The sequence below is a fragment of the Capra hircus genome, chromosome 3, assembly GCF_001704415.2.
Source record: "Capra hircus breed San Clemente chromosome 3, ASM170441v1, whole genome shotgun sequence".
Lineage (NCBI taxonomy): Eukaryota > Metazoa > Chordata > Mammalia > Artiodactyla > Bovidae > Capra > Capra hircus.
In genome coordinates, this window is record NC_030810.1 from 109,705,884 (window position 1) to 109,729,084 (window position 23,201).

General features: G+C 38.8%; 1 protein-coding gene across 1 annotated transcript; it reads right to left on the bottom strand.

Moving 5' to 3' along the window:
* On the bottom strand, positions 21,136 to 22,065 carry LOC102190566 (olfactory receptor 10J5). The gene has a single exon (XM_005677248.2). It carries the CDS (start codon positions 22,063 to 22,065, stop codon positions 21,136 to 21,138), a length of 930 nt encoding a protein of 309 aa, XP_005677305.2.

Here is a 23,201-nt window from a genome sequence, read left to right on the forward strand (position 1 = left end):
CCCTTAGAGACACTACATATGGGAAAGCAACAGCAATTGGCATCACAATCAGATTAAGTTTATAACAGCCCATGATCATTTTCTAACATACATCTGACTTATTTGCAGCGAAAGTGAAGGAATTAAATAGCAATGTGATGGGTATTATCATTCACACTTCTTTAGGTTTTTATGGTGCTATTCATCTCTATAATTCCCATAGTAAAGCGATATTGTTTCTCACTTACTATGTTGAAAAGGAATAGTAAATGAGATGGAATTCCAGTTGAGCTATTTCAAATCCTGAAAGATGATGCTGTGAAAGTGCTACACTCAATATGCCAGCAAATTTGGAAAACTCAGCAGTGGCCACAGGACTGGAAAAGGTCACTTTTCATTCCAATACCAAAAAAAAAATGCCAAAGAATGCTTAGACTACTGCACAATTGCACTCATCTCACACGCTAGTAAAGTAATGCTCAAAATTCTCCAAGCCAGGCTTCAGCAATACGTAAACCGTGAACTTCCAGGTGTTCAATCTGGTTTTAAAAAAGGCAGAGAAACCAGAGATCACATTGCCAACATCTGCTGAATCATCGAAAAAGCAAGAGAGTTCCAGAAAAACATCTATTCCTGTTTTATTGACTATGCCAAAACCTTTGACTGTGTGGATCACAATAAACTGTGGAAAATCCTGAAAGAGATGGAAATACCAGACCACCTGACCTGCCTCTTGGGAAACCTGTATGCAGGTCAGGAAGCAACAGTTAGAACTGGACATGGACCAACAGACTGGTTCCAAATAGGAAAAGGAGTACGTCAAGGCTGTATATTGTCACCCTGCTTATTTAATTTATATGCAGAGAAATGCTGGGCTGGAGGAAGCATAATTTGCGATAAAGAATGCTGGAAGAAATATCGATAACCTCAGATATGCAGATGACACCACCCTTATGGCAGAAAGTGAAGAAGAATTAGAGAACCTCTTGATGAAAGTGAAAGAGGAGACTGAAAAAGTTGGCTTAAAGCTTAACATTCAGAAAACGAAGATCATGGTATCTGGTCCCATCACTTCATGGCAAATAGATGGGGAAACAGTGGAAACAGTGTCAGACTTTATATTGGGGGCTCCAAAATCACTGTAGATGGTGACTGCAGCCATGAAATTAAAAGACACTTACTTCTCGAAAGGAAAGTTATGACCTACATAGACAGCATATTAAAAAGCAGAGACATTACTTTGTCAACAAAGGTCTGTCTCGTCAAGGCTATGGTTTTTCCAGTGGTCATGTATGGATGTGAGAGTTGGACTATAAAGAAAGCTGAGTGCAGAAGAATTGATGCTTTTGAACTGTGGTGTTGGAGAAGACTCTTGAGAGTCCCTTGGACTGCAAGGAGATCCAACCAGTCCATCCTAAAGGAGATCAGTCCTGGGTGTTCATTGGTAGGACTGATGTTGAAGCTGAAACTCCAATACTTTGGCCACCTGATGCAAAGGGCTGACTCATTTGAAAAGACCCTGATGCTGGGAGGGATTGAGGGCAGGAGGAGAAGGGGATGACAGAGGATGAGATGGTTGGATGGCATCACCGGCTCAATGGACATGGATTTGGGTGGACTCCGGGAGTTGATGATGGACAGGGAGGACTGGCGTGCTGCTGTTGATGGGGTCACAAAGAGTGAGACATGACTGAGTGACTGAACTGAAGGGAACTGATCTTTGAAAGGAGAGGAAATTCTAAGGGCTTTTATTTAATACTTGCTACCATAATGACCCATATGTTAGGGAACCACTGTGGGGGATTCTACCAGTCACTAAGCATATGTATTCTAATTTTCCATCAGAGAACTGAGGACATAATCACCAGGTGAGTCGCTCTGTGTCACATCAGAGCTAACACTGCGTCTATCACCTGACTTGAGTCAACACAGCGGAGCATCACAGTCTATCAATCAGTTCCCAAACCAATGTCAATTCAAAGATCAAGAGCCCCTTGACTGAAAGGGAGGCCAAGTCTCCTTGAGGAAGTGTCCTGCATAATTAATACAAACACACATTGTAAATTTTCCACCAAATCTTTCCCCAAAGGGACCTATACCCATATAGTAGAGTGGCTTCACTGAGGAATAAGAAATACCCAGACCTATCAAGGATTACTTGACACTGGCCCCAAATTTATGTTAACATTTTGGGACCCAAAATCTCACTGTGGCTCATCAGTCAAAATGTCAGCTTATGGGGGTCAGGTGGACTAAATGGTATGCCCTGTGGATATCGGTCATCTCATTCCCCAGCTACCTTTGTTCTAAAGCCCCGTGAACAAAATGGCCATGTTAGCAGAGGTAGAACCTACACCTAGGCTCCACAATATGGACTTACTCTCAGCAAAGCTGATATGAATTATATCATTGCTGAGCATCTTATCTGCCAAAACCAACAATCAATAGACCTCTTTCCCCATGGAAGGGGCAGAAGTCTGTCTTTGCTGGAACAGACACAAATTCAGAAAATTGATTTGGTTTACCTTCCCCTAATGCTTTCTGCCAGCCCTACCATCTGTGGACACTCAGAATGCCTTAACCACTATCAAGGCATTCCCCATAACATTGCATCTGGTAAAGGACCTCATTTCACAATAAAGGAAATACAGCAATGGACTCATGACTACAGAATTAACTAATCTTACCACATAGTTCATTTTCCAGAAATAGGTGATGTATTTGAAAGATAAATGGCTTACTAATGGCTTGGTTACTCCACCAGTTGTAAGATATCTTAAAATGACAGGGCTCTCTTTTAAATCAAAGAATGTATATTCTGAATCAGACAATTATACAGCCAGAATTTATGGGTCTAGGAGTTCAGGGGTGAAAGTGGTAGTGGTTTCTTTTATTCCCATTTCACCTAATAACTCACTTGCAGGATTTTCTTCCTGTCCCAGCATACTTAGCTCCATAGGTCTTAATCCTCATGGGCAAAATATTTCTAACCAAGAAATGTAACAAAAATAATTAAATTTAATTAGAAGATGAGACTGTCACCTGGCCATTTGTGACCCCACACACCATTGAACTAACAGTAATCCCCTGTTACAGTTAATCCTTTATATTAAACTTTCATTATTCAAACTGTGGTTTCCCAAATGGACCATGACTGATATACTTTTTTATATTAAGCAATCAAACTATTTTCTAAGTGCTATTAGCTGAATCACACAAGTTTTAATGTCTTACATCTTAATTTCTATTCAGTTCCAAATATTTTTCAATTTCCCTTATAATCTATTCTTTAACACATCAATTATTAGTCTGTGTGTTAAATTCCAAATGTTTTTACCTGATTTTTTTTGTTTGATTTAAAATTGAACTCCACTGTGGTCAGAAGACATACTTTGTATGATTTTAATATTTATAAGTTTATTGAATCTTATTTTATGATTCATGGGTTCCCTCTTGCTTCCATGGGCACTTGGAAAGTGTAGTCTGCTGTTGGTTGGAAGGTTCTATAAATATCAAAAGGTCAAACTGACTAAAACATGGAAGAGCTATTCTATTTGCTTATTTACTGCCTACTCATCCAATCAATTGCTAAGCAAGTATTGAAATCCCCAGTCAGAATTGTAAATTTATCTATTTCTCTCTCTATTTAACTTAGTTTTTGTTTTACTTATTTTAGAATTCTATTACTAGGAGCTGTGTATTTAAGATTGTCATGTCTTACTGATGAATTAGCTTTTTATTTTAATAAAATCTCCCAATTTTATTTATGGTAATATTTCTTGTTTTGAAATCTACTTTGTCTGATATTAATGAAAACTGAAGGTGAAAGTAGGCATTTTAAATAAGTGAAAACTGGGATAATTTCTACAACACTAGAAATTGCTAAAGAAGGTGTAGAAGGTAAAACTACTCTAGCATAGAGTTTACATAGACATGAGTTTGAGCAAACTCCAGGAGTTTGTGAAGGACAGGGAAGTCCATGGGGTCACAAAGAGTCAGACCTGATTGAGTGACTGAACAACAACAAATGTTATATTTTTACCTACACTCATTCTTTCAATTCATCTGTGTATTTTTTTTTTCAGTTTGTTTATATCCATTCTGACAACATCTGCCTTTTCATTGACCTATTTAGTACTGCAGACCCTTGAACAATGTAAGTTTGGACTGTGCAGGTCCTCTTATAGATGGAATTTTTTCAACACATATACTACTGTATTTACAATCTAAGATTGGTTGAATTTGCAAATGTTGAGCTACAGATACAAAGTGCCAACTGTTGGACTTCCCTTGGCACAATAGATATGAATCTGTCTACCCAGATAGAGGACATGAGTTTGATCCCTGGTCCTGGAAGATTCCAAACGTCATGGAGCAACTATGCCCGTGTGCCACAACTACTGAGCCACCACTCTAGAGCCTGCGAGCTGCAACTACTGAGCCTCTGTGCCTCAGTGACTGAAGCCCACACACTCTAGGGCCTGTGAGCCACAACTACTGAGCTTGTTTGTCTCAACTAATGAAGCCCGTGCACCCTAGAGCCTACACGTCGAAACTGCTGAGTGCACGTGCGGCAACTATTGAACCCGAGTGCCAAAAGCATGTGCTCTGCAATCAGAGAAGCCCTTGCAGTGAGAAGCCCATGCACCGCAAAAGAGTAGCCTCTGCTCACTGCAACTAGAAGTCTGTGAGCAGCAGTGGAGACCCAGCACAATCAGAACTAAATACAATTAATAAATACAATTTTATTTAAAAAGTGCCAGTTATAAAGTTACACGTGGATTTTCAACTGCTGGGACGGGGTAGGGGTAGGGAGTGTTTGAGTACCCTTAGTCCCCATGTCATTTAAGGGTCAACCATATATCTAGATTGAATGTAGTTCTTAATACAACTGAATTTAAGCCTAATGTTTTGCTATTTTTTTCTATTTGTCTTATTTGCTAGCTATTCCTCTGTTCCTTTTTTTTTCTTAAGTATTAATATATTTCTTAAATATTAATACTTCAATATTTTTACTGTTTTATTTCTGTATTGTTTTCATAGGTATGCCTGATTGCATTATTCTTTTCATTATTGTTCTATGAATATGCGTTCTCATTACAATCTTTCTTAGTTAAAACTGTACCACTTCTTGTTAAACAAAGACATCTCATAACAGTACAGTTACACTTATCTTTCTATATGTTATAGCTGTCATGTATATGATACCTGTATACATTATTAGCCTCTCAATATTATATCATAATATTTTCTTTAATACATCCTTTAAAATAACTGAAAGAAAAACAAGATATCTTTATTTACCCACATATTATTATGTCCAGTGATCTTCAGTACTTTCTATAAATCTATAGCTTGAATCTGGTGCCATATTCCTTCAACCTTAAGAACTTCTTTTAGCATTTTTGATACAGTATAATTATCTCAATTTTCAATTATCTGAAAATATATTCACATACATATAATTTCTGAATGGTATTTTTTACTGGATATAGAATTCTGACAACACTAAAAATGCCATTTAACTCTGTTCTGGTATCCATCATTTTTGATTAGAAGTCAGTGAAATTATTATTGTTCCCTTACATGTAGTATACCACTTTTACTGGTGACTATCAAGATTTATTTATCTTTGGTTTTAAAGATTCACCTCTGATGTACTTAGATTTGGTGTTCTTTTTATTTATCCTGCTTGAGATTCACTGAGATTCTTGGATCTCTGTATTTCTCATTAATTTGGTCAATACATCTCCAGATATTTTGTGACACATTCTGTTCTCTATTTGAGACTTCAATCACTTGGAAATTAGACTTCTTATATTGTGTGTAAATCATTGAGATTTTTCTTTTTTCTGTTCTTAGATCAGTAGAAATTATTGAATCTGACCTTCAAGTTAACCAGTCCTTTCTTTTACCAACTCCAGTTCGCTGTTGAGCAAATGAGTAAATTTTTCCATTTCAAATATTTTAACTTTCTGTTCTATAAGTTCTCATTACAGTTTTCATTTCTTTACTGAGATTCCACATCTGTTTGCTCATCAAGAACATATTTTCCTGTAAATCTTTGAATCTACGTATATACTGCCTTTTTTTTTAAGCATCTGACTACTAATTTGGGCCATCTTAAAATTTGCTTCTATAGACTGTTTTTCTCTTAATCATGGAGTCATATTTTTCTGTTTATTTCAGTGTTGAGCATTTAATTGTATACTGGACATTGTGGAAGATACATTGTAGAAATTCTTGGATTCATTAATCTTGGTGCACTTGCTATCTTTGAGTTGGCACAATTGTCAGTAAATCTCCCTATAGCACAGTGCTTTGACTTGCCAAATTCATTCACCTTGACCTGGCCCAAACAATACACGAAAGGATGATGTCACCAGCTAAGTTAGGCCACTTTCTTCTCTGAGGTTCTACGGTACTCTGTGTATAGCACTAATCACACTGTATTAAGACAGGTTGCAAAAAGATTGTGAGTTACTTAAGAGAAGCCAAGTTAAGTGAAAGTCGCTCAGTCATGTCTGACTCTTGGCAACCCCATGGACTATACTGTCCATGGAATTCTCCAGGCCAGAATACCGGAGTGGGTAGCCTTTCCCTTCTCCAAAGGATCTTCCCAACCCAGGAATCGAATTCAGGTGTCCCACATTGCAGGTGAATTCTTTACCAGCTGAGCCACAAGGGAAGCCCAAGAGTACTGGAGTGGGTACCTATCCCTTCTCCAGTGGATCTTCCTGACCCAGGAATTGAACTGGGGTCTCCTGCATCATAGGTGGATTCTTTACCAAATGAGCTATCAGGGAAGCCTTAAGAGAAGGAAGGCTTAAGAAGAAGGAAGACTTAAGAGAAGGGCTCATGTCTAGTCTCTTCAGCTAATGCCTAACTGATACTCAGAGTGGATATTCATGTCATATTTGTTGATGCAACAAACAGAATCATTTAGAAATTCATAAATTATATGATGCTAACACAAAATTCACAAAATACTGGAATATGTGGGTCTTTTAAATTTTTATTTATTTTTAATTGAAGGATAATTGCTTTACAGTATTGTGTTTATTTCTGCCATATATCCACATAAATCAGCCAAAAGTATACATATGTCCCTCTTGAACCTCCTTCCTACCTCCCATCCCATCCTACCCCTCTAGGTTGTCACAGAGTACTAGTTCGATCTCCCTGAGTCACATAGAAAATTCCCACTGGCTATCTATTTTACATATGGTAATGTGTATGTGGGTCATTTAACTCAGAAACAAAGATGCTAATATAAGCTCAGTTTCAGCTGAAGGTATCAATGAACCACAACACAAGGTAAATTTAAATGCTCATGGTAAACATTTAAAGAAATATATTAATGAGGTTCAATATACCTTGTTTACAAAGGCAAGAAAAGAAATCAGAACATTTCAGGAAGAGTCAGCAATACTGGCTGAAATGAAGCTCTAGCATGTAAAACAAAGTTTACTCATTCATCATACCTTATTCCCTGATAAAACTCTGTGTGTGTTTGTACATATGAATAAAGAAAGAACATGGAATTTAGGATTAATTGATTGATAATTGAGGCTCACTTCTTTTTGAATCCAACTTTTATCTCTAATGGTGTATGCATTCTTAGGAACATCCCTTAATCTTCCTCCAGTGTATTTATCTGAAACAGAGGTAGTAATATTTATCTTACAGGAGTGGTATTGGAATCAAGTGAGATCATGAATGTGAAAGACCTTTGTGAATGTAAAGAGCTACATAAATATTAGAGATAGTTATAAAATAATTCAAATGAAACATTATTACCTTTGACTATGGCATTCATCACATCTAAAACTCCCAAATGTTCTCTCCCCTCACAAAAATATATGTGCATACTCACACATATACACACACACAATTCCACATGTGTAAATACTTCAGCAGCAGCATCAAAACTGATCTGGGATCTTGCATGCTTTAAATATGCATTTTTAAAAATTGTGTGCAACATACTACCTGTCTTAATTTGGCTTCACTTTATCCCTCCTGCCCACCTCCCTCCTCACTCCTCTTGGAAACATTTATATTTATTAAGAACATGTTTTATTCTACTTATTCTTGGTAGTTCTGCAACAGTTTTCTCTAATCCATCATGCACTGCAAGTGGGGAGTGTGAAAGGATATCAGGTGAAACTGGTTTTTCTCTAGAGAAGCTACAAAGTTAACACTGTGAAAATCCTACTTCAGAACATTTAAGATCTGTAAGAGTCTGGTTCATTTTTTTTTTCCCCCTCAAAGGTAAGTATTAAAAATATCTTAACTCTTGATTTTACATGTCAAGCTATCAAGCTATCAGGTTTAAGTTTCTTATTTTTCTGGTATGGCTAAGACATCAACCCAGTATTAACCCAGATACCTTTAAAGAAGGATTTTTTCCCCCAACCCAATTTTAAATGACTAATTAACAAAAATATATGAATGTCAACCGAGTTTACAGAACAAGTGAGACCTGATTGTAGGCAATGCTGCAACAGGGAGAAGTTATTTCAAGTATGCTCGCAAGATTGTCACTTCTACTCTGTTTTTTCTGTTTACCTTAGGTGAGGGAAGTCTTTATAGGAGATAGAGGGAATATAATAGGCTATCTCTATCAAAACAAAACAAAACTGGAAATCCCTGGATAAGACTTTATACTAAATATTTGCTCACACATTCAATATATGCATATTTCCAAAATATGTTCAGTTCAGTTCAGTCGCTCAGTCGTGTCCAACCCTGCGACCCCATGAATCGCAGCACACCGGGCCTCCCTGTCCATCACCAACTCCCAGAGTTCACTCAGACTCTGTCCATCGAGTCAGTGATGCCACCCAGCCATCTCATCCTCTGTCGTCTCCTTCTCCTCTTGCCTCCAATCCCTCCCAGCATCAGAGTCTTTTCCAATGAGTCAACTCTTCACGTGAGGTGGCCAAAGTACTGGAGTTTCAGCTTCAGCATCATTCCTTCCAAAGAAATCCCAGGGCTGATCTCCTTCAGAATGGACTGGATGGATCTCCTTGCAGTCCAAGGGACTCTCAAGAGTCTTCTCCAACACCACAGTTCAAAAGCATCAATTCTTCAGCACTCAGCTTTCTTCACAGTCCAACTCTCACATCCATACATGACCACAGGAAAAACCATAGCCTTGACTAGACGGACTTTTGTTGGCAAAGTAACGTCTCTGCTTTTCAATATGCTATCTAGGTTGGTCATAACTTTTCTTCCAAGGAGTAAGCGTCTTTTAATTTCATGGCTGCAGTCACCATCTGCAGTGATTTTGGAGCCAAAATAAATAAATAAATAAAGTCTGACACTGTTTCCACTGTTTCCCCATCTATTTGCCATGAAGTGATGGGACCGGATGCCATGATCTTCATTTTCTGAATGTTGAGCTTTAAGGCAACTTTTTCACTCTCCTCTTTCACTTTCATCAAGAGACTGTTTAGTTCTTCTTCACTTTCTGCCGTAGGGTGGTGTCATCTGCATATCTGAGGTTATTGATATTTCTCCCGGCAATCTTGATTCCAGCTTGTGCTTCTTCCAGCCCAGCGTTTCTCATGATGTACTCTGCATAAAAGTATATTAAGCACCTATTATTTGTCAGGCTAATAATCAGCATGGCAATGAGCATATAGAGATGAACAACACTCACCCGCTAGTACTTCTAGCTCTTTCAGGCTATATGTCTCTACTCAGGCTCTTTTCTTTCCCTTGATTGTCCTCCCTAATCCCTCCCAGACTTCAGTTGACCTAGCACCATGGAAAGTTCATTAAATATCATCTCTCTGAATTATTTTTTGACCTTCTAAATAGATTTTGATCAGTTCCCTTTTTTTGTACAATACTCCTGACCCCAAACAACGATCCTATATGTATGCCGATAACAAGTTTTGGTATTTTTTCTTATTTTCTCTGTCTTCCCATTGGACTATGAAGAACTATAAATAGAATCCCTGCATTGCCCAGGACTATAGACCCAGAACTACTTAACTGCTCAATACACAGTGCTTGAGAAATGCACAGAGACCGAATAAATATATGATATTATGGGTACTTTTCTGATGAGCAGAAAAGCTAAACAAAAAAAGTTCTGAAACAAGAGAGGTTTTGCAATGCGCAAGAGACCCAAGATGCAGAAACATGTGTAGAGTGAAATATTGGAAAATTATGATAACAGAAAAAGATAATGAAAACAGCCCCCACATTACCAGCAATCTGCTGCGATTCATGGGGTCGCAAAGAGTCGGACATGACTGAGCTATTGAACTGAACTGAAGTATTATGAATTGATTGTAAAATTTTAGTAAACTCTTGTCATTTAAAGTTTACATAGAACAAAAATTACCTACATATGTGTGCACATATAACCTGGATAAAAGTAGCAAATTTTAAGACCTAAAGAAAAGGGAAACACACAGGCACACACATAGGTGATTCCATCTTCCTGAGTCATCCTACTAGAAGGACCTGGGACCACACAGGCATACCTACTCTTGTACTATTTGCCGCACTTCTACTGTAAAAGCTGCTTCCTCCAGTGAGTCTAAATCCAAGCAAAGTGTGTAAACAATGAACAGTAATGGGCAATTCACTCATCTGTGAGGTGTGTTGAGGAGGGGCAGGAATGATGTTTAAGCACTTAAGAGAATGGAAGGGATGGGATGGAAGAAAGCCAGAAAACCCTCAGTAAAGAAGATCATAAGTATAACAAAAACTACCTATATCTCTACTATCTACATATTTTTCCATATCTGTATATACATTGATCTGTATACATATCTACATACTATATACCTATGTATGAGTGCATATGTGTGTCCACATTGTTTTAGGTCTTAAAATTTGTGACTTTTATCCAAGTTATATGTGCACACATATGTAGGTAGTTTTTGTTATATGTAAACTTTAAATGACAAGATTTTACTACAATTTGTATTTTAAAGTGTGTTAAAATATACCTACTATTATAAAATAGATAACTAATGAGAACCTATTATATAGCACAAGGAACCCTACTCAGTGATCTGTGGTGACCTAAATGGGCAGGAAAATCTAAAAAAGAGTAGATATATGTATATGCTGGATCATGGAAAAAGCAAGAGAGTTCCAGAAAAACATCTATTTCTGCTTTATTGACTATGCCAAAGCCTTTGACTGTGTGCATCACAATAAACTGTGGAAGGTTCTGAAAGAGATGGGAATACCAGACCACCTAACTTGCCTCTTGAGAAACCTGTATGCAGGTCAGGAAGCAACAGTTAGAACTGGACATGGAACAACAGACTGGTTCCAAACAGGAAAAGGTGTACGTCAAGGCTGTATATTGTCACCCTGCTTATTTAACTTCTATGCAGAGTACATCATAAGAAACGCTGGACTGGAAGAAACACAAGCTAGAATCAAGATTGCTGGGAGAAATATCAATAACCTCAGATATACAGATGACACTACCCTTATGGCAGAAAGTGAAGAGGAGCTAAAAAGCCTCTTGATGAAAGTGAAAGAGGAGAGTGAAAAAGTTGGCCTAAAGCTCAACATTCAGAAAATGAAGATCATGGCATCCGGTCCCATCACTTCATGGGAAATAGATGGAGAAACAGTGGAAACAGTGTCAGACTTTATTTTTTTTTTTTGGCTCCAAAATCACTGCAGATGGTGACTGCAGCCATGAAATTAAAAGACGCTTACTCCTTGGAAGAAAAGTTATGACCAACCTAGATAGCATATTCAAAAGCAGGGACATTACTTTGCCGACTAAGGTCTGTCTAGTCAAGGCTATGGTTTTTCCTGTGGTCATGTATGGATGTGAGAGTTGGACTGTGAAGAAGGCTGAGCACCGAAGAATTGATGCTTTTGAACTGTGGTGTTGGAGAAGACTCTTGAGAGTCCCTTGGACTGCAAGGAGATCAAACCAGTCCATTCTGAAGGAGATCAACCCTGGGATTTCTTTGGAAGGAATGATGCTGAAGCTGAAACTCCAGTACTTTGGCCACCTCACGTGAAGAGTTGACTCATTGGAAAAGACTCTGATGCTGGGAGGGATTGGGGGCAGTAGGAGAAAGGGACGACCGAGGATGGGATGGCTGGATGGCATCACGGACTCAATGGACATGAGTCTGAGTGAACTCCGGGAGATGGTGATGAACAGGGAGGCCTGGTGTGCTGCGATTCATGGGGTCGCAAAGATTCGGACACGACTGAGCGACTGAACTGAACTGAACTGATAACTAATTCACTTTGCTGTACAGCAGAAACTAACACATCACTGTAAAGCAACTATGTTCCAATTAAATTTTTTTAAAAAATAAACATTTTTTTTAAAAAGTAGACCACATGTGCCTTCTTATATATACACATATACTTTATTGCAGTGTAGTTGACTTACAGTATTTCAGGTGCACAGCAAGGTGATTCAGTTATACAAATACACATATTGAAATTATTTTCCATCATAGGTTATTATAAGAAATTGACTATAGATCCCTATGCTAAATGGTAAATCTCTGTTGCTTGTTGCATACCTATTTTTTAATTATAAATCTAGCATTCTATTCATACTAAGTCAAACAAGTGGAATCAAAATGTCATAATTTTTTTAGTTAGGTAAACATTCATGTTTTCTAAAAAATATATATTATACATATTTGTATACATATGTGTTAAAAAAGCTTTTCTTCTACACACTTGATAAAGGCTTGAGAAAGAACATCAAAAAAAAGGAGAGATAGAGAAATTAGAGAATATAAACTAAATTAAATGGGAGCACTGAATATGAAGTAGAAAAAGTGAAACAAACCAGATAAAAGTAAAAGATCATCATATAGTCCAGTTGTTTTTAAACATGACTGCTCATTAGAAATGAATCTGGAGCTCTAGAGGAAAAAAAAAAAAGCAATACCTGGTCACTTGGATTCTTCAAAAAATTTCAAGATAATTCTGATATACATTTGGATTTTAAAAAGTGATTGCAGATCTTTCTGTTAACTGGCAGTTTTGGCAATGTAGATCTCCATTATTTTTCTGTTGACCAATCATGAAACAATGGTATTGAGTAAAAGTTACATAATCACAATAGTAAAAGATGTTTATCAGTTTTCACAGTCAATAGCCAAAAAATAAAAGATCATTATAATTGCAAGCTATAATGGGAACATGATTAACTTAACAATATAATTACATACAATTGGGAGGGGGTGGTCAAGCAGAGTGATGTGGTAAGTGGAAATGCATATATGCACGTGTTCTCATTCACCCAGTCAGACTATGTCTTTTGGTTGGTACATTTAACTCATTTACATTTAAGATAATTATCAAGATGTGTGATTCTATTACAGTTTTCTTAATTGCTTGGAGTTTATTTTCTGTAAATCTTTTCCTTTTCTTGTGTTTTCTGCCTAGAGAAGTTCCTTTAGCATTTGTTGAAAAGCTGGTTTGGTGTTGCTGAATTCTCTTAACCTTTGTCTGGAAAGTTTTTGATTTCTCTATCAAAACTGAAGGAGAGTCTTGCTTGGTAGGGTATTCTTGGTTGCCGCTTCTTCCCTTTCATCATTTTAAATATACCACGCCCTTCCCTCTGGCTTGTAGAGTTTCTGTTAAGAAATCAGCTGATAGCCTGATGAGAGTTCCCTTGTATGTTATTTGTCATTTTTCTCTTGTTGCTTTTAACATTTTATCTCTGTCTTTAATTTTTGTCAGTTTGATTACTATGTGTCTCAGTGTGTTCCTCCTTGGATTTATCCTGTCTGGGACTCTCTGTGCTTCCTGGGCTTGGTTGACTGTTTCCATTCCCATGTTAGGGAAGTTTTCAGCTATTAGCTCTTCAAAATTTTCTCAGGTCCTTTCTCTCTCTCTTCTCCTGCTGGGGCCCCTATAATGTGAATGTTGATGAGTTTAATGTTGTCTCAGAAAACTCAGGCTGTCTTTATTTCTTTTCATTCGTTTTTCTATATTCTATTCTGTGGCAGTGATTTCCACCATTCTGTCCTCCAGGTCATTTATCTGTTCTTCTGCCTCAATTATTCCTTCTAATGTATTATTCATCTCTGTTTGTTCTTTAGTTCTTTTAGGTCTTTGGTAAACATTTCTTGCATCTTCTCAATCTTTGCCTCCATTCTTTTCCCAAAATCCTGGATCATATTCACTATTATTATTCTGAATTCTTTGCCTGGAAGGTTGCTATCTCTACGTCATTTAGTTGTTTTTCTGGGATTTTATCTTGTCCCTTCATCTGGGACATAACTTTCTGCTTTTTCATCATGATTAACTTTCTGTAATATGGTTTTTGTTTTAACTGCTGTGAGGTTGTCCTGCTTCCTGCTTCTTCTGTCTGCCCTCTGACGGATGAAGATAAGAGTCTTGTGAAAGCTTCCTGATGAGAGGGAATGATGAGGGGACAAACTAGGTCTCGCTTTGGTGGGCAGGGCCTTGCTTAGTGAAGATTTAGTCCAATTATCTGCTGATGGGGTGCATGCCCTCTCTGTAGTAGTTTGGCCTGAGGTGGCCCAGCCCTGGGGTCTATGGGCTCTATAGTAGGAATAATGGCAAACTCTAAAAGGATTTATGCCAAGGGGGAATTTCCAGTGCCCCCATCCCTGTGGCGAGCTTCTGCCAACACACGCCTCCACAGGAGGCCCTCCAACACTAGGAGGTAGTTTTGGTTCAGTCTACTGTGGGATCTTTGCTTCTCTCCTCTGAGTCTTGGTGCATGCAAAATTTTGTCTGTGCCCTGCAATGCTGGAATCTCTGTTCCCCCAGTCCTTTGGAAGGTATATAATCAAATCCTGCTGGCCCTCAGGCCATATTCCCTTAGGATTCCCAGTCCCTTTTTTGGATCCCTAGGCTGGTTTTATGAAGACCTACAAGAACTTTTAGAACTAACACCCAAAAAAAGATGTCCTTTTCATTATAGGGAACTGGAATGCAAAAGTAGGAAGTCAAGAAACACCTGGAGTAGCAGGCAAACTTGGCCTTGGAATGTGGAATGACGCAGGGCAAAGACTAATAGAGTTTTGCCAAGAAAACGCACTGGTCATAGCAAACATCCTCTTCCAACAACACAAGAGAAGACTCTACACATGGACATCACCAGATGGTGAATACTGAAATCAGATTGATTATATTCTCTGCAGCCAAAGATGGAGAAGCTCTATACAGTCAACAAAAACAAGACCAGGAGCTGACTCTAGCTTAGATCATGAACTCCTTATTACCAAATTCAGACTTAAATTGAAGAAAGTAGGGAAAACCTCTAGACCATTCAGGTATGACCTAAATCAAATCCCTTATGATTATACAGTGGAAGTGAGAAATAGATTTAAGGGCCTAGATTTGATAGATAGAGTGCCTAATGAACTATGGAATGAGATTTGTGACATTGTACAGGAGACAGGGATCAAGACCATCCCTATGGAAAAGAAATGCAAGAAAGCAAAATGGCTGTCTGGGGAGGCCTTACAAATAGCTGTGAAAAGGAGAGAGGCAAAAAGCAAAGGAGAAAAGGAAAGATATAAGCATCTGAATGTAGAGTTCCAAAGAATAGCAAGAAGAGATAGAAAAGCCTTCTTCAGCGATCAATGCAAAGAAATAGAGGAAAAGAACAGAATGGGAAAGACTAGAGATCTCTTCAAGAAAGTTAGAGATACCAAGGGAACATTTCATGCAAAGATGGGCTCGATAAAGGACAGAGATGGTCTGGACCTAACAGACACAGAAGATATTAAGAAGAGGTGGCAAGAATACACAGAAGTACAAAAAAGATCTTCACGACCCAGATAATCATGATGATATGAACACTAATCTAGAGCCAGACATCCTGGAATGTGAAGTCAAGTGGGCCTTAGAAAGCATCACTACGAACAAAGCTAGTGGAGGTGATGGAATTCCAGTTGAGCTATTTCAAATCCTGAAAGATGATGCTGTGAAAGTGCTGCACTCAATATGCCAGCAAATTTGGAAAACTCAGCAGTGGCCACAGGACTGGAAAAGGTCAGTCTTCATTCCAATCCCAAAGAAAGGCAACGCCAAAGAATGCTCAAACTACCACACAACTGCACTCATCTCTCATGCTAGTAAAGTAATGCTCAAAATTCTCCAAGCCAGGCTTCAGCAATACGTGAACCGTAAACTTCCTGATGTTCAAGCTGGTTTTAGAAAAGGCAGAGGAACCAGAGATCAAATTGCCAACATCCGCTGGATCATGGGAAAAGCAAGAGAGTTCCAAAAAAACATCTATTTCTGCTTTATTGACTATGCCAAAGCCTTTGACTGTGTGCATCACAATCAACTGTGGAAAATTCTGAAGGAAGTGGGAATCCAGACCACCTAACTTGCCTCTTGAGAAACCTGTATGCAGGTCAGGAAGCAACAGTTAGAACTGGACATGGAACAACAGACTGGTTCCAAATAGGAAAAGGTGTATGTCAAGGCTGTATATTGTCACCCTGCTTATTTAACTTCTATGCAGAGTACATCATGAGAAACGCTGGACTGGAAGAAACACAAGCTAGAATCAAGATTGCCAGGAGAAATATCAATAACCTCAGATATGCAGATGACACTACCCTTATGGCAGAAAGTGAAGAGGAGCTAAAAAGCCTCTTGATGAAAGTGAAAGAGAAGAGTGAAAAAGTTGGCTTAAAGCTCAACATTCAGAAAACGAAGATCATGGCATCTGGTCCCAACACTTCATGGCAAATAGATGGGGAAACAGTGGAAACAGTGTCAGACTTTATTTTGCGGGGCTCCAAAATCACCGCAGATGGTGACTGCAGCCATGAAATTAAAAGACGCTTACTCCTTGGAAGAAAAGTTATGACCAACTTAGATAGCATATTCAAAGCAGGGACATTACTTTGCCGACTCAGGTCCGTCTAGTCAAGGCTATGGTTTTTCCTGTGGTCATGTATGGATGTGAGAGTTGGACTGTGAAGAAGGCTGGGCACTGAAGAACTGATGCTTTTGAACTGTGGTGTTGGAGAAGACTCTTGAGAGTCCCTTGGACTGCAAGGAGATCCAACCAGTTCATTCTGAAGGAGATCAACCCTGGGATTTCTTTGGAGGGAATGATGCTAAAGCTGAAACTCCAGTACTTTGGCCACCTGATCCGAAGAGTTGACTCACTGGAAAAGACTCTGATGCTGGGAGGGATTGTGGGCAGTAAGAGAAGGGGACGACCAAGGATGAGATGGCTGGATGAACTCTGGGAGATGGTGATGAACAGGGAGGCCTGACGTGCTGCGATTCATGGGGTCGCAAAGAGTCGGACAAGACTGAGCGACTGAACTGAACTGAACTGAAGGCTGGAAAGACTGAGGTGGGATTCAGAACCTTCAAAATAGTAGGAGAACTTCTTTGGTTTCATTATTCTTCAGTCCGTGGGTCACCCACTCAGTGGGTATGGGATTTGATTTTATCATGACTGCACCCCTCCTGCCATCTCGCTGTGACCTCTTCTTTGTCTCTGGAGGTGTGGTACCTTTTTTTGGTGGGTTCCAGTGTCCTCTTTTCAGTGATTATTCAACAGCCAGTTGCATTTTGGTGCTCTCATAGGAGACAAGTGCAAGTCCTTCTACTCTCCCACCTTGAACTGCAAGCCTCTCAGTAAATCCACATGTGCCTTCAGATTATCTCTCTACCCTCCATTACCCCTCAGTCTCCCAGGTGAGAACCACTTAAATGTTCCATTTCCCCAGCTTAATGAAAAATAGCAGTGCCCACATAGACAAAAATAAACAAGGTTAAAGAATGCTTCTCCAAAAGAGTTTAAGAAAATTATGGAAGCAAATGGTCTATAAAAGAGAGAAGTTGGATTCTGCAGTATGTCTCTGCTAGGATTTGAGGGGAAAAATAAAGAAAATTCTTTGAGATTATGATAGAAAAGGCACATTCACACTTGAGCACAAAATTTAGTAAATAATTCCGTAAAGTTCAAAAGTCCCCTGAAGCCCTTATAAACACTACTCCTGAAGGCACTATGAACCTCAGATTGAGAAACCTATTCTAGAGGGACACCAGTGATGGTTACCATCGAGACTCTGATGTCAGCTATGACTTCACCCAACTATGAGAGCCTGCTACGAAGGACACTGGACAAGGAACCCCAGCCCTGCTGATCTCCTCACATTGAGACCTATGGAACAGAGAGTAAATTACAGTCATACAGAAGATGCAATGGTACTATTTGCATATTTCAGAACAGAGAAATTAAATTGGAAAGCAAGGGACAGGAAGTGACCTGGGGATGAAATCACAACAGGAGTGTGCAAAAAGACAGGTGTCCGTATCAATGTTTCTTCATATCTCACAGCTCTGCCTCAGAGCAGAGATAAACTAGTAATAAGATGCACAAAAAAATATTCTTACAACCTTAATCATTGAGGATATAAAATAATGTAGCACGAATATGCTGATTTTTCTATACATTAGTATTGAGAGAAGGATGAAGTCTGCACTATTTTCTGAGAAAAGTGAATTCCAATGACATTTGCCTTAGACTTTGGAATCAAAAAAGCCAATATCTAAGACAACTACTTCAATGCCACTTTAGCTACTAAATAGAAGTATGAAAGCTTCCATAGGTTGAATAGAGAAGAGTCTTTATTAAAAGTGCATCTGGATAAAAGTACAGTTACAGAGAACAGCCACCAATATGTTTTCTCCCAGTTTAGCCTCTAGGGAACAACAGAGATTTTTACTTTGATTTCGAATAATGAAGAGAGACACATAGAAATGAATAGGAGCCAAGGAACTAACATGGATGGATAATAACAAGTGACAAGATGAGAATGAAGTCGTTATTCAGCAATCAGTTACTACTGTTTCAGTTATTCTTTATCTGTGACAACTATTCTTCATGATACCAACAGGATGTTTAAGTTTTTATAATAAAAATTTCAATTGAATATATAATTATGTATAATTATATGTGAAAGATATTTCTAATGCACTGACCTTATTACTTCCAAACATATTTTCATATTAACATACAGCCTCTTGATGAAAGTGATAGAGGAGAGTGAAAAAGTTGGCTTAAAACTCAACATGCAAAAAGCTAAGATCATGGCATCCAGTCCCATCACTTCATGGCAAATCGATGGAGAAACAGTGGAAACAGTGGCAGACTTTATTTTTTGGAGCTCCAAAATCACTGCAGATTGAGACTGCAGCCATGAAATTAAAAGACGCTTGTTCCTTGGAAGAAAAGCTATGACCAACCTAGACAGCATATTAAAAAGCAGAGACATTACTTTGCCAGCAAAGGTCCATCTAGTCAAAGCTATGGTTTTTCCACTAGTCATGTATGGATGTGAGAGTTGGACCATAAAGAAAGCTGAGTGCCGAAGAACTGATGCTTTTGAGCTGTGGTGTTGGAGAAGACTGTTGAGAGTCCCTTGGACTGCAAGGAAATCAAACCAATCAATCCTAAGGGAAATCAGTCCTGAATATTCACTGGAAGGACTGATGCTGAAGACGAATACTTTGGCCACCTGATACAAAGAACTGACTCATTGGAAAAGATACTGACGCTGAGAAAGTTTGAAGGCAGGAGGAGAAAGGGATGACAGAGGATGAGACTGTTGGATGGCATCACCGATTCAATGGATATGAGTTTAAGCAAGTTCCAGGGGTTGATGATGGAGAGGGAAGCCTGGCATGCTGCAGTCTGTGGGGTCACAAAGAACCAGACATGATTGAGCAACTGAACTGAACTGACTGATACCCTGACATGCCTAAAAACAATATCTGACACAAAATTTTTCCATATCATAATGTTTGTCATCATTGCTTTTAATTTTGCATATGCTAATATGTGTGATGGTAGCTCATTGTGATTTTAATCTGCATTTCCCTAATGGCTAATATTGAACATGTTCTCATGTACTTGTTTGCCATTAATTAATCTTCAATTAAATATCTGTTCAAATCTGTGGTCCATTTATAACTTGGATTGTTTGCTTTCTTTTGAGTGCTTTTTTTTTTTTGAGTGCTCTTTATATATTCCAGATCTGATCCCTTTCACATTTGTGAAATGCAAATTTTTTCTAAGCTGTTGTCTCACCTTAGTAATATGTTCTGAGGGTAGAAATTCTTAATTTTGATGAGGTTATTTATCTTTTTTATCTTTTATAAACTGTGCTTTTGGTGTCATACAAAAAATAAACCTTTGCCTAACATAAAGGCACAAATATTTTCTCTTAAAAGTTTTGTAATTTTAGATTTTACATTTAATTCTACCATATTTTTGAGTCAGTTTTGTATAAAGTGCAAGATGTAGATCATAACTGGTGTTTTTGTGCATAGATATCCAGTTGTTCCAGCATGGATTGATAAAACAGTTTCCATTCTCCACTGAATTGCCTTTGTTTCTTAAAAAAAAGGAAAAGAAAACAAAGTTAACCATATAGGTACAGGTTTCTTTCTGGACTCTAGTTTGTGCCATTAACGTTTTTCTATCTTTCTATCAATACTCTCCTGGTTACTATATTTTTTAATGCCCTTTCTCTGTGTTATTATATCCTCATTTTTAATACTGTAGAGTACTTTTATGAAATTTATAAATGCTTATAGTTTATTTTGGCCAAAAAAAAGCCTTTAGATTAATAAAACCTACTTCTCTCTTATTAAAAAAAAAAGTGCTACCCTTTTCTGAGGCTCTTCATTTTTCAATCAGCAGGAGTTAAGAAAACCCTTTCTGAAATGACTGCTACAGGGCAAGTGACTCAGCTTCTGAGAATGAAAGCCGTCCTTGGGCTGTCTCTGTCTCTTCATTTCCTAAGACCTCTTCCACATCTGTTTCAGCTGCCTCTTCTCACATCTTCTTACCAGACTACATCAAGAGTCTGACTGCCTGAGAGGAGCCAGGTAAAATCAAGGCCAAAAGAGGTCTCCAAACAGAACTCCTCAGGCACAGAAACAAGTAGTCTTACTCTGGCTTGGTATGATTCTTGTATCTGGTAACAAAATTCATCAGAGCAAAAACCTTGCTTTCTGCTTTGCCCCTAGAGCATGAAAAAGAAAAGCATTTCAACTCTTTGACATTATTCTCCACAAACACTGTATTTGATGAACTTCTCTATCGTGGCATGTTTGTGAGTAGACACATTACATTGAGCCAAAGGTCTTTTGACAAAACAATTCAATCTGTTAAGAACTGTTTCTGCCCACAGCTCTATGCAGGGCATCCTTGACCTCCTTGTTCCTAAGACTGTAAACAACAGGGTTCAGCAGGGGAGTGATGATGGTGTAGGTCACAGAGAGAAGAAGATCTTCTTCTATTGCATTTTCTGATTTGGGCTTGAGGTAGGCAATGGCGGCACAGCCGTAGTGGACAACGACCACAGTGAGGTGAGAGGCACACGTGGCAAAGGTCTTCTTCCGGCCCTCGACTGAGGGTATCTTAAGGATGGAAGAGATAATGAGGATGTAGGAACGGAAGACCAGGACAACAGGCACAATAATCACAAATGAACTTACACCATAACTGATGATCTCATTGACAGTGGTATCAATACAAGAAAGTTTCATTACTGGGTAAATGCCACAGAAGAAGTGCTCCACCACGGTGCCACAGAAGGGCAAGTTGAACATGGCCGTTACATGGAGAACTGCCATAACGAGACCAGTCCCAAAGGACCCACAGACTAACCTAGCACACACGCCTTTGTTCATGAGGACTGTGTACCTCAGGGGCTTGCAGATGGCCACATAACGGTCATAGCTCATTACTGTGAGCAAGAAGCAATTATTAGCGGCCAAGATGGCAAAAAAGAACATCTGAGTTGCACAGCTTCCCAAAGATATAGGCTGGTTATAAAAAATGAGCCCAGAAAGCATTCGTGGGATGATGACCAGCGTGTACACCGTCTCTGAGCTAGACAGCATGCTCAGAAAGAAGTACATGGGAGTGTGGAGGTGACGGTCAATGCAGATGACAGTGATAACGATGATGTTCCCAGTCAGAGTGAAAATGTAGGTGGAGAGGAAAACCACAAAGAGGGTTATCTGGTGATTTCCAAAGATGGAGAATCCCAGGAAGATGAATTCTGCCACTTCTGTGAAGTTCTTTCTCTGCATTCTGCTATATCAGTGTCCTAAAGCAACAGAGAGAAGCAGTCATCAAGGGGAAAATTCCCATCAACAATTGGACTTCATAGTAAGGGACAATGATAGCTGAATTGAGCGAGCCCAGTTCCCCCTTTGTGACCAGCAAGCTCATGTATATGACCCCTGAATAGAAAGAGAAAACTCTGGTTGCCTCTGTGGGGTTTATACATGTAAACACAACCACTAGGTGCAAACTTGCCCTGTGCATGGAGACTTCTGAGAAAATGCTCACAGCACTGATTTTGGGAAAGGGAAGAGAGAGCCCAGAAAGAGAAATTGCCCTGTGTCCCGATCAGTAATGCGGTTTACCACTTAAAACAAACTCCAGGAACAAGAGGCTTACTAATGAAGCGCAGGTCAAGAAAAAGATAAAGATGAAAGTTTGGGGGGGCAATGATATAGCAGAAGAAAGTATCTGAAAGATGAACTTTGATCAGTCATCACTGGATCTGGTGATAGGGCCACCAATAACTTTTACACGGTATTTCAGTTGAGTTTTGAATCTAGAAACCTCAATTCAGAGACAGAATGTGGTCCAAACATGTCATCACACCCTCAAAGAATTGCAGGACAATTTGTGTTGTGATCTCTCCACTGAAATTGTTCACTCAAGTCCCACCACAGTAATCTTTTTTGCTGACCTCAGTGGTCCTTTTTAAGAATGAACTCAGGAAGAGAGACAGGTAATTGGGAGAACACGGTTTAGTTTCCACTGTAGTAAGAAAGGGGGAGAACAATTCAAGTTGTGAACAAGGGAATGCAAGCATGAGTTGAGAGGAGGAGGAGAAAGGAGTCTGCCAGCTGCTAGGAGTTGAATTGGCTTATCAATTTTTAAAAATTTGGTGAACACAGAATTTGATATAATTATAAGAAATAGAGTGCACTCGTTCCCTCTACCAAAAAGCCAGAGTACACAACCTGTGTGGAGAATGTGCATTTGATTTTGAGGCTCTCTACAGTGATCATTCCATTGCTCTCCCTCCTTTCTTATTTAGAATTATGAGATAGACTTTCTCTCCCACCTGCCATAATTCCCTGAAAGTTGGTTTCGTCGTGGTCACTCCTACAAAACTGTTCTCTCAAATGTCAAAGAAGTCTCCATTGCT